General features: G+C 39.9%; 1 protein-coding gene across 2 annotated transcripts in view; it reads right to left on the minus strand.

Moving 5' to 3' along the window:
• Positions 1 to 13,556, minus strand: part of IQGAP2 (IQ motif containing GTPase activating protein 2) — a 285,446-nt gene that overhangs the window by 87,540 nt on the left and 184,350 nt on the right. For both annotated transcript variants that reach the window (XM_080680284.1, XM_080680285.1), the window contains exons 11-12: positions 9,169 to 9,329; positions 5,657 to 5,781 (exon numbers count right to left, since the gene is read on the minus strand). In XM_080680284.1, the coding sequence (XP_080536410.1) occupies positions 5,657 to 5,781; positions 9,169 to 9,329 (286 nt within the window). The remainder of the gene's footprint in view (positions 1 to 5,656; positions 5,782 to 9,168; positions 9,330 to 13,556) is intronic.

The raw sequence follows: 13,556 nt of genomic DNA on the forward strand, positions 1-13,556 counted from the left end.
CAAATATCCATCAACTGATGAATGAATACACAAAATGTCTACTCATAGAACGAAGTATTATTTAACCTAGGAAGGAATATGAAGTATACTGAAATGTGATACAACACAGATGAACCTTGAAAACATCAGGCTAAGTGAAAAAAAAATAGTCACAAAAGGCCACATATTACATGATTTTATTTATATGAGATGTCAAGAACAGGAAAATCCAGAGAAACAAAGTAGATTAGTACATTAGGGAGTGGGGGGAGGGGACGAAGCTTCTTTTTGGGGTGAGGAAAATGTTATGAATTTAGACAGTGGTGAGACAGCAAGATGGTGGTGAAGTAGGTGGAAGTTCACACTCGCCTCTTCCCAGCACCATATCAGACTGCAGCTAAAGTACAGAAAAATCAACTGAATAACCATCTGAAGACTAGCTGAACAGAAGTCTTATAACAGTTATACAACTTTTAAATACATAAAACAACCAAAAAAAACAATAAAAAGGTAAATGTTATGGTATATGAATTACGTCTCAATGAAGCTGCTATAAAAAGGGGGTTAGCTTTACACACAAGTGGTAGCAGGAATGCTAATTTCTAAGGCAACCCCCTCACTTAGATAGTGGATGATGGAATCACAGAATACCAGTGCTGGAAGAATTTAATGTAGAGATATACAGGAAAAAAACCTGAAATGCAAAAACATTTGGATATATATTCTATTCTTTGGATTATTCTACTTCACCACTCTAAAAATGCCAAAACAGAGAATTCCAAAAGCAAACAATTCCCTACAGTGTTAGTAGAGTGAATTTCCAAGTCAATATAGTCTCAACGAAGCTCAATGGCATGTTCTGTGACGATGGAAATGATCTGTATCTGGGCTTTCCAATATAGTAGCCATTACCCACATGTAACTGTTAAGCCATTAAAATGTGGTTAGTATAAATGAAAAACATAATTTGAAATTTTATTTAATTTCAGTTAAGATACCCATACTTTCTTGGAAGTATAGGAAAGCTCCATAGTCATGCATGTTTGGGGATATGGTTAAGGTTCAAGTATGGCTACTGAATGCCATTGTTTCAGTAATACCACCTGGTAAGATCACACCTGGAGCCCTAAGTCTTGGAGGTACCAAGGGAAGAATAAGCATTCCATCAGTTTAACCTCCCACCATCTCTACCAGAGCATAGGATCTAAGGACATAGACTATAAGGTCCAGGAACGGAAAGAACAGAAACCAAGCTATGGAATCTGGAGAGTTTTTGAAGCTAGCAAAGGGATCCATTTGGAGGTCACTTCTCAATACTGCCTTATTATTAAAAATAAACTATCAACCATTCATAAAAAAAACTATAGTGTATGTACAAATATGTGTATATACGTGAATACATGTATATAAACATTGTACACACATACATATATACTAACAGGGGGCTTTTGCTTCCTAGCTCAGTGCTGATGGACAAGAACTACTACAAAACTTAAACATAAACAAGCAGCAAGCTTAGAAAATAAATACTCTTTTTTTTAAAAAAATATATTTTATTGATATTTTACAGAGAAGAAGGAAGAGGGATAGAGCCAGAAACATCGATGAGAGAGAAACATCGATCAGCTGCCTCCTGCACACCTCCCACTGGGGATGTGCCCACAACTAATGTACATGCCCTTGACCGGAATCGAACCCGGGACCCTTCAGTCCGCAGGCTGACGCTCTATCCACTGAGCCAAACCGGTTTTGGCGAAAATAAATATTCTTAAAGCCAAACTTCTTACTTCTTATTTTGTCAGTTATCTTTCATCCAAAACAATCACAATTCACTTTGAAAATGTGATATGCTATGAAACAGAATAAGTACTATTAATTTATCTGCATCTTGAGATATTTGAAGTTAAAGTAAAATACTCAGCTAAGTATCTCCCAAATAGATGACTCCATAAATACCACCTTGCTAAGGATGGAAATAATTATCTGGAGGATGGAAGGGACAATCTAAAATGATTAGAAGTTATTCCTGATTATAGTACAGACTTAAATATGTTTGAGAAAAAGTAAAAGTACTTTCCTAACATTCCAGTTATATTAGTTCAAAACGTTGGAAGAACTCAGGAAAGTCTAAGCACTATCTACCTACAAGGTATTGTCATTTTTAAAAAGTCCTCACCTGAGGGTATGTTCTTTATATATTTCAGAGAGGGAGTGAGGGAGCGAAGGAGAGAGAGGGGGGAAGAGACAGGAGAAGAGAAGAGAAGAGAGAGAAGAGAAGAGAAGAGAAGAGAAGAGAAGAGAAGAGAAGAGAAGAGAAGAGAAGAGAAGAGAAGATTAGAGAAAGACAGACCAGTAGGTTGCCTTCTGTATGTGTCCGACTGGGGATCAAACCCACAACCTTTTGGTGTATGGGACAACACTCCAACCAACTGAACCACCTGGCCAGGGCAAGGTATTATCATTTACCCTGTTGTAGTTATAAACTGGAGAGCACAGACTAATTCATTTCATTCTCTAGACACCTACCTTGGGTAGACTGTTCTAAATACTTTTAAACACTCCATCCAAAATGAATCGGAATGACACTATAAGAAATGTGTGTTCCCATTGGCTGCTCACCTGGGAATGCGTGCATTCCAGCTGACTTGATTGAAATCACCTGCTTAAGTTTTGTTTGGTATGTTTCTAAGACACAAGCTGCTGAGGTCATAGTAAATGACCTCATAGGAGCTGAAAGACCTACTCAGCAGCCCCCTGGTGCATCTGTATCACTTCCTCTGTTTATAAGTCAAGGGGAAATCCCATTTTAACAAAGATTGCTGAGCCTCAGTTCATGGCCCACCTCCTTAAGTCATCGTGTGAGACTATAGTAACATTCTCGCATGAGAATGTGGGCAGAATGAGGGAGTGGGCAGAAATTCTCTTAGAGACTGTGTATTTGAGACAGCAGAGGAGGTGCCCTACGAAGAATGGTACCTACCAAATGTAAAAAGCAATTCAAGGAAGAAAACTTCCTTGTCTAGGCTACATGAATGCTCCTCTGGGGCTCTACTGGCAACAGGGAACTTTCCAGTGAGAAACCAAGAGAGAATCCAAGTCTAAGAAAATGCATTTAGCAGCTTCTCCATTAAATTCGCCTTCTACATGTATCATTTCCCATTAGCTACACCCCTTATCCACATCACAAATCAGTCAGAGGATGAGACCTGAGAGCACGTGGCAGGGGTGGGCTGGGGAGAGTAAAGCACTTTCAAGATGTCCATGAAAAATTCTCAGCGTTTTCAGGTGATTTAATTATTATACTGTATAATTCCTGCCATAGAATACACAATGGTGTATTTTTAAAATTTAGCTTTTTAAGCAATCACCTAAATATATGCTATCAAGCTCAATTCTTGAAAGAACTTTAAAAATACCTCATTTTGGCAGAATAACAGAACAAGCCAAAAGAAAGAAATTAAATGTTCTGTATTAAACTCTCCAAATCCTAGGAAGGAAATATGACATAGAATATCTGCAATAACTCTGCTGGTATATGTGCCCTTCATGACAATATGTTTAAAAGAAATATGAGAGTGGCCATGTGACATAGCTCGTGGAGAATGACAGTGTTCCACTTTAACTAGATAAATGCCATACCAATCCAAAGAGATTTTTCTTTAAAAATGATAACCACCTACAAAAGACCTCTCTCTTTTGAAGTTATACACATGTTACTTTCCCCCCCGCTTTTCCTGATAAAAGCAAAGGCTCTTAAAGATATTCTGGGACAAAAATGGCGTTCCCTCCCCTTTGTAAAATCAAAGTCAAGAAGGAGAGTAAAACTACAATTGTTCAGCACTGAGAACTCACACCCCTTCCCTTGCATAAGCAACACACACCACAATCACCAAAGCAGAACTGGACTTCAGGAATTGTCAGAAAGAATTGGGGAAAAGTTATGGAATATTATTCAGCCGTAAAAAAGAAGGAAATCTTACCTTTTATGACAGCATGGATGGACCTGGAGAGTATTACATTAAGTGAAATGGGTCAGAGAAAGACAAATACCGTAAGATCTCACTTATATGTGGAATTTAATAAACAAAAATAAATAAATAAAACAGAAACAGACTCATAGATACAGAGAACTGACTGACAGCTGTCAGAGGGGAGGGGGTTAGGGGACTGGGTGAAAAGGTGAAGGGAATAAGCAAAAAAAAAAAAAAAAAACCACCCCAAAACACCTCATTGACACAGACAACAGTGTGGTGATTACCAGAGGGAAAGGAGGGTGAGGGGAAGTAGAAGAGAGTAAAAGGGGGATAAATGGTAAGGGGAGGAGCCTTGAGTTTGGGTAGTGAACATATAATACAATATGCAGATAATGTATTACAGAATTGTACACTTGAAACCTTTATAATTTTATTAGCCAGTTACCCTAATAAATTCAATAAAAATTTTTTAAGAGTGAAAAAAAATTGGGAAAAAGCTAGAAAACAAAGATGAGACATGATTCTTTATTTTGCCTCCCCAAAGAGAGTCCATCCTACCCAAACGAGTGCATTAGCCAAAGCACTCAAACCACTGATGCAGGAAACTCCAAGTGCTGTAGATGGGGCACTGAGCTTTGTAACAGGACACAAACACCAGGGTTTTGTTTTGTTTGCTTTAAAAAAATATTTTTATTAATTTCGTAGAGGAATGGAGAGGGAGAGAGAGAAACATCCAGGTGAGAGTGAAACATGGATTGGCTGCTTCCTGCACACTCCCTACCAGGGATCAAGCCCCAAACTGGGGCATGTGCCCGGATGGGGAATCGAACCAGCAACCTTTTGGTGCACAGGACAATGCTCTATCAACTGAGCCACATCAGCCAGGGCTGTTGGTTTTTATGATGGAAAAAACTGCTTAAAGCTTGAATTTGGTCATTCATGCTACAGAAATTAGTGAATAACTGATTGCTAAAGTTACACAGCTCCTCATTCCTCACTGTTTTTATATGCAAAAGGCAAATGATAAGGAAGCAGCTGACACTCAAGAAAGCATGTTTCAGGGCATATTCTCTTGGGATTGCCCACTTTCACGCTCATAGTTAATAATTTCTAGAACATAACAAATCACCACGATTTCTGATTATAAGGCGACAGTTAGATTATGTCCCAATTTCTTCCTGGGGCAGGTACATGTGTCATATTTCAGGAAAATGTCCAAATGAAAAGTCAAAATAAAGCTGAGTGCCTAAAAAACTGAGTTATGTAGAGTAGTCAACTCTGAAGTACCAATAAATAAAGGTTATTAGGACCTCCATGTATGGTGGTTGTTTTTTCTTTTCATGTATAGGGCGTAATGTCACAGGAAGGTCATAGCATCCTGCCACCAGTGAGGAGGAAGCCCAAGTTGCTGTTGGATGTGTTATACACAGAGGAGCCATTCTTCAGGTGCTCTGCTCTCTTCACACCCCACTTATATGTATTTTTAGTCTGTCCTTTCATGTCTTTTTATGTGTTTTTGTAATGTTATAATATGCTGGTACAGTAGTACAAGCATACAATTTACATATAAATACATACATACATGCTAGAGGAGTGTGCTTACATAGGGTTCCATGAGCAAAATTTGTAGCCCTAATCTAGAGAAGTTATCGGGACACCTTATTCTCCCACTATACTAAAGAAAAAAAGTATTCCATACTTACTGTCATTTTCTTCTTGAATTTGAATATTAACCATATCAATACAATTCTGAATTTCATTCCAGCTTAAGTTCTCTTGCCCTTGGGACAAAACGTCCAGTTTAAAGGAGAGTAGTTCATCTGCATAACTGTGGAAGAGAGAACGATCATGACACTAATAACAAAGAGACATTCATTCTTTGTTCAAGTTATGCCTCTTAAATTTGACACGAGGGGCCAAAAGTGTTTGTTATGAGGTGAGACAAAGAGTAGAAAGACAACTAAAACTGGAGTGCAGCTTTGTCAACATACAACAAGTTCACGTATACTAATGGTGTTCTTTTTCTTAGAAATACTTTATGTACAAATGCTGTTTAATGAAAGTTCCTCAAAATCCAGCTTCGTACCTAACTCAAGCAAAACAAAATGAAAGTAATTTAGATATCCTCAAGCCTGTGATTTTGCTTTTTGTCTAATTACTAATTTTCTCCCTTTTGCACATCTTGGCTCTGAATGACCATGGCCCTCAACCCTTCCATCAAGGTTCTTTTTTATTACTCTTGTTCCTCCCACAATGTGAGCTGTAAGAGTCCTTTCTACTGTAACCCTAACATAGTTGGGTCACCCTGAAATCTAATATGCCTATTGAGGAATCCAATAAAATGCACATGTAGTTCCAGAAAACCTTGCTAAATGACACACATATTCACTGTATGTTTTCTTGAAGAGGTGGTGCATGAGTTGAACCAGAATATCTTAAAGTTCCTCCTCACCCGTCCATTGCTCCTAAGGCTTCAGAGGAGCTACTCCAAACCCTCATGTCCCCTCCCTGCCACAGCACTCTCACACCTCAGTCCTGGCCCCTGACCCTCCTCACTCAGCAGAGCCCTCTGGAAAATAGAGTTTGGCCAATCGCTCCAGTTATTTTTCTTGTCTGGAGAAATTTTAGAGGAAAAGATACCCATCTTGATATATTACTAAGAAACTTTCATTTCTCAATAATCCATTTTCCTATTTAAAATTTACAGAACCCGTGTTAGATCCATAAGCTAACGTGAGCCAGTCTAGCCCAAAGTAAAGACACTCAATAGTTTAGTTGGCTTTTGCATTACTCCAGGGAAATAAGACCAATCCTCTGTGTGCCTATTGATTTACTATGCAGCTTGACTTCTGAATAGCACCTGCAGATTTCCTAACAGAGGTTAAAGAATTAACACTGCATTAAGCCTAAAACTGTTTTCTTGTTGTGACAAATTTTCTTAAAGTTCTGCACGCCTCTAGATCAGCGGTCGCCAACCTTTTGGACCTCACGGACCACCAGTAGTCCGTGGACCACCGGTTAGCGACCACTGCTCTAGATGACACTGAGGTGTCTTCCACGGAGTAGCTTGAGAGAGAAAAACATCATTCAAAATAGGAAGTAGTGGTGATGATTCATTATCTGTCGCCGAATGAGACATCACCAGGTGCAGGCCTGAAACTAGTTAACTGTCACGTGTGAGATTTTCCCCTTACCAAGAATTATAAGCCTACAAAGATACTCTGTGTCACTAGTAACATACAATATTGACCATAATAAAAATATGGATAAATGGCAACTCCCACTGGTTAGCATCCCTTCTAAAAAAGAGTGCAGAATCCTTGTGGGTATTTCACATGTTTCATATCTAAATGATAGTCCAGTGGGAATAAAACGAGGATAAACACAGAAAAACCCCGCAATCACCCGTCATTTCTTTAGCAATGAACCAACACTAGTCAACGGGAACAGATTTTAGGGGTAAGACATAGCTCCGCAGGCTTTTCCATCTGAGTATTAAAGGCATGAGCTCTGGAAAGTGCTCTGTGGTTTACCCCAAAGGTCCATGTCTTTCCCCCCACCTCTCTCAGAGCTCTCTTCACCATCTTCCATGAGCCAACTAGTACCATTATATTTCTAACAGACTTGGGAAGCTTTGAGATTAAAATTCCAATTTAGTTCAGCAAATGTTTATTAAGCACATACTATATATAAAATATGTTGCAGGCATCACAGGGATATTAAAATGAACAAGATGCAGCCTTTATACTTCACGGAGCTTCCAGTCTAGTAGATAAGACAACAAAAACTCCAAGGAAGTTCTTCACTAGGAAGAATCAAAATTATATTTTTTGGTTCCAAGATTGTGTTCCTCTCCACATGATGCTAATTCTCAGAAGATATGATGTGACATTAGCAGGGTGGGGAGAAGCATGGAAATATTCATGGACGTAGACTAGTAAGAGAGAGCAGAGCAAAGCCTGGTTAGGTAAGAATGAGGACAGAAAAGATCTAGGAATACCTATCTGGAGGTTATTATATTTAGAAGCAAAAGTGAAAATGAGGAGGTCGCTGGGAAACGGAGACACTTTGCAGAGGTATTGCACACAGACTGGATACTGACAGGGAGAGAAGTGAGTGGGCTGTTTACGGCAGGAGGCTGCCTGGCAGAGGGCAGGGGAAAACTCAAGCTGACCTTGAGGTTTCTAAGCTTGGAGGAGAGGGTGGTGTCATTAACATACACAGTAGAAAGAGTAGAAATAAATTACCTTGGAAAGAGACTCTGAGGCATAATGAACCAGGTGGCCAAATTTAGGCAGTGTAAGAGCATCAGTTTCTCCAAAAAGACTAAAAACAAGGAAAATCCAGTGTCTTCCTAATTTTGGGCCATTCTCTACATAGACAAGTGGTCAAACACCAAGTTAAAAATAATTTTTTTTTCCTGTACAACTATATTGACTCAGGAAAGTTACTCAGCCTTTCTATTTGAGCACTTCCAGAAACAATAGCTGAAGAGTTTTGTCAAGATCTAAGCAGACATCTCCCTCTGGTGGTCACAAGGATGGAAAATCACTCCGTTTTTTATTTGGGCTTTTGTCTGCCTGAATCTTTCATTGGGCTCCTTATTCCAGCCCCTTAATTTTCTCTCTGGATTTGCTCTAGTTTTTATAATACTATCGATTGTATTATCTAGTGCCATATTTAAGGAACATGAAATGAAAAATACTAAACTGAGATTGTTACCCACTGCCATGGTCCACTGTGGTCTCAGCATTCCTTTGGTTTAACCACCAGAAAAATGAGGGGGGCCCAATTGCCAAATTTTGGGTTGATAAATCCAGATTCAGTTTTCTCATCAGCAACATAAAGAGGATGATTATTAAGGTTCCTTCCCACTTTTCTACATATTGTCATCTCCCAAAGAAGCCCAAAGGAAGGTATGGGGAAGGTATGTTTTCAACATTTCTTGCATTTTTAGCCTATCAAATAATCTTTGCTAATGACAAAATCAGTCAGCAATTGCCATAGGATGATCATTTTTAGACCTCTGCTTCACTAAAAGGAATAATGTACAGACAGAACTATAATATTACACTCTTAAAACAAAGTAGTTAACTAACTTTCAAGAAAATGAGCATGGGTATATGGATTTCTTCAATAAGTAACAAACCCTTTATTTGTGATATCTGCCAAACATACATTTCTGCATTGAGAAGTGTTTTGGAAAACATCTTACCGTTCAACATACGTCTCGTCCAGATTGTTGAAGCCTATTGCTGGGCTTCTAAGTTGATTCTGCACAGATACAAGGTCCTTGCTGTCCAAGGCCTGGTTTAGTAAAGCAACAGCAGACAGCATTTCCACCGCAATCAAGAGCTCCTCGTGGGCCAAGTAGTTCTGTTGGGAAACACATGGCAGTAAGTCCACACACCTTGTGGATGTGATGGGGGTTTAGAATGCACATTTCAAAAAATGATGAAAAGTCAAGGATTTGACAACCCAGGAGAAAAAGAGCTCATTGGTCACCTATTCTTCATTAACTTTAAAGAATAAGTAAATTGGCTTCTGGGATTTTCTTAGGTGTTTTTGGCAACTGAGTTCATTACAACCAACATTTATGATTCCGAAAACATCTGCACTTCCATAGCTGATTCCTACTCCCAGCTCTATTGGCTGCTCACAGGCTTAGTCTCATCAAATAATTAAGCCAAGCATTAGATAGTGTTGTCACTGTCGGACAGTGTGAGGTAAGATTTTAGGATAACTAATGATTTTCAGTTTGAATTCAGGGTAAGGAAAAGAGGACACAATTTCACCTAAAAGTTATAGCCCCAGAAAACTAAATAAAAATATTTAAGGTAAGAATATTGATTCTAGTTTCAAAAAGTTAGTCGCATATTTATAATTAGGTAAAAATTTTTAAATGTACTATAAGGTCTAGATGTTTAAAGAAATGTGAAGTTTACCTTTTGGCAAAATAAATAAGAATCTCCAGATTTATAAATCTGAATTTGGCTTATTTAAAAAGTACATGTTAGATTTTAGAACACTTTTCCTCTTCAAATTTCTCTTCTATTTAACCACTTTATACTAATTTGGTCTAACTTCCTAAAGGTTATTTCTTCCATATATTGAAGGAATACAAAGGAAGCATGAAAATGAATTAATAAAAAAATCTGATATATATCTTTATATCTAGGATATTATATGTATGTAATATTTATATTATAGACTAGTGGCCTGGTGCACGAAATTCGTGCATGGGGGTGGTGGTGTTCCTCAGCCCGGCCTGCACCCTCTCCAATCTGGAACCCCTCAAAGGATGTCCTACTGCCGGTTTACAGGGATCAGGCCTAAACTGGCAGTCGGACAACCCTCTCGCAATCTGGGACTGCTGGCTCCTAACCGCTCACCTGCCTGCCTGCCTGCCAGCCTGCTTGCCCTCAACTGCTCCCTGCTGCCAGCCTGCTTGCCCCAAAATGCCCCCCCCCGCCAGCCTGATCACCCCCAACTGCCCCCCGTGCCAGTGTGCTCGCCCCCAACTGCCTCCCCTGCCGGCCTGCTCACCTCCTACTCCCCCCCTGCTGGCCTGTTCACTCCAAACTGCCCCCCACTGATGGCCTGCTCGCCCCCAACTGGGCCCCCTGCTGGTCTGCTTACCCCCAACAGCCCTGCCCCCCACCAGCCTGATCACCCACAACTGCCATCCCATTCTGGCCTGATCACCCACAACTGCCCTCCCCTCTTGGCCTCTAACCGCCTCTACCTCAGCCCCGCCACCATGGCTCTGTCCAGAAGAATGTCCGGAAGGTCTCCTGGAAGGTCTCCCAGTCTAATTAGTATATTACCCTTTTATTAGTATAGATACAGGCCTGGTGCATGGGTGGGGGCCGGCTGGTTGGCCCTGAAGGGTGTCCCGGATCAGGGTGGGGGTCCTGCTGGGGTGCCTGGCCAGCCTGGGTGAGGGGCTGATGGCTGTTTGCAAGCTGGCCACAGCCCCCAGTGACCCAAGCTCCCAGCCCCTCCTTTTTTTTTTTTCCCAGCGCCTCCTTGAGCGGAGGCCAGGGCAGGCTGGAAGCAGGTATCTGGGATTTATTTATCTTCTATAATTGAAACTTTGTAGCCTTGAGCAGAGGCCAGGGCCAGCCAGGGCCGGCGGGAAGCGTGGCTTCTTCCATTGCTGGGGGCAACCCAAGCCTCCTGCTCGCTCCAGCTCCGTGGCCACCACCATCTTGGTTGGGTTAATTTGCACACTTGCTCCTGATTGGCTGGTGGGTGTGGCTTGTGGGCATAGCGGAGGTACGGTCAATTTGCATGTTTCTCTTTTATTAGATAGTATTTCTGAATATCCACAGAAATCTTGCAGCAAAATGATTTTAGAGTAACAAAGCATAATTTTCCCTTCCAAAGCAAATGGGAAGATGTTATTATGGGAAACATGTAACTAAATTTTATCCAAATATCTGATATTAACTACAAGTTTAACACAGAGGGAAAGTACAAGATTATAAGTAAAGGGTAGAATGGAATCATTTGAGATTCACCTCTTTTACCCTTTCAAGTGAACTACACACAAAAATCTAAAGTGGTACACAACAAAAATGATAAGGAAAGATAAAGAAATAGTCATTAGTTAACTATTGACCAAATGGGGATGAATGACTGTGGTAGAGTTCCAGTAGCCTTGGGCTTCAAAGCTAGAGAAGTAGGAGGAAATATTAATGCAATTTGAGGAAATAACCTATTTTTCTTTTATTATAAAATAGCATCTTTTGCCCAGCTGGTGTGGCTCAGTGGTTTAACATCGACCTATGAACCAGGAGGTCATGGTTCGATTCTGGTCGGGGCACATGCCCAGGTTGCGGTCATGCCTAGGTTTTAGGCTTGATCCCAGTAGGGGGCCTGCAGGAGGCAGCTGATCAATGATTCTCTCTCATCATTGATGTTCCTATCTCTCTCCTTCCCTTCCTCTCTCGGAAATCAACAAAAAAATGTATTTTAAAAAATTTATATTAAAAAATAGAATCCTTCTATTTAGAAAACATAGGAAGTCTTAATAAGCAAGAATAAGAAAACAAGTCATACCACCCCAGTCCTTTAGTATATGCTCTTCTATTTATTTTTAATTCATGCAAACATTTACAAAGGTGTTTTTGTTGTTGATGTTTTGTTAATCCTCATGCGAGGATATTTTTTCCATTGATTTTATATTTTTAAGAGAGAGGGAAAGGGAGGGAGGGAGGAGATGTGGGGGGAGGGATAGAGAAAAAAAGAGAGAGAGAGAGAGAGAGATAAACATCGATATGGGAGCCAACTGGTTGTCTCCTGCACATACTCTGACTGGGGCTGGGGATCAAACCTGCAACCCAGATAGATACATGCCCTTGACCAGCAATTGAACCCTTGACCCTTCAGTGCACAGGCCAACACTCTAGCCATTGAGTAACACCAGCCAGGGCTACAGAAGTGTTTTGAAACAAACTTACTATTTTTCTAATTACAAAAAAACACACAAGATAATGCTATATATTTTAATCTAATTTTTCCACTTAATATTAAACATGTCAATTGTTTCCTGCTTTTCAATATTAGAGGCAATGCTATGAAACAGCCTCGTGGCTACAAACCTTTGATTCACATTCTTTTCCTAGGAATGTAATTGTCAGGAAAATGGGCAAGAGCCTTCGAGACTCACCATTCAGATCACCCTGCAGAAAGGCTGCACCACTCATGCTCCTATCAGCTGTGTAGGAGGTGCCTGCTGCCCCAAATCTGTGCCTACACTAGGTTACATCTCACCACTCTCTACCAATCTGATTTCTAAAAATAACTGTATTTTGATTTAATTTACATTTAGTTACTTCTGGTTGAGTTTGAACATTTCTTTTTTGTGTTTGTCATTATGAATATTAGATATTTTGTGAACTGCCTTTTTATGCTTTTGCTCCCCTCCCACATTTTTTTGGCAGGTCAGTACTGTTTCTAACTTTTAAGAGCCAATGTCCTTTTATGTTTCCTTAGAATTTTAATGTAAAATAACTTTTTTTTTTTTTTTACATTTAACCTTTTATATTGAAAATTTATTCTGATATGTGTAGTAAGGTAATGTTTGTTTTCCAAATAGTGAGATATTTGTTAAGGGTTTCATTCCTTTCCCCACCTTTTAAAATACTAGCTCTCTCATATATTAAATTCTTGGCTCTGTTCCAGTACTTCTCATTCTGTTCCATTGTTTGGATGAATTTGTAGTACACATGCTCTTAATTACTCTAACTTTATGTGAATATTACTGTTTAATACTATTCACATAATAAGGAGCATAAATTTACAAAAATTAAAGCCATGGTGCTAATGTTCTGATCATAGATTTCTAGAAATGCTAATTTTGAGCTTATTTTTCTATTAAAAAAAAACATAACATTTCAGAGACATAGAAGCATGGAACAAATTGATGAAATTCATAGGGAAGGCAAGGGGGGATGTAGGGATTGATAAACCAGGGAACTTATATGCATACTAGAGGCCCGGTGCACGAAATGCATGCCAGGGGGTGGGGGGTTGTCCCTCAGCCCAGCCTGGGCCCTCTTGCAATCCGGGACCCCTTGGGTAGGGTCCCTAGGCCTG

Source organism: Plecotus auritus, assembly GCF_963455305.1.
Source record: "Plecotus auritus genome assembly, chromosome: 7".
Lineage (NCBI taxonomy): Eukaryota > Metazoa > Chordata > Mammalia > Chiroptera > Vespertilionidae > Plecotus > Plecotus auritus.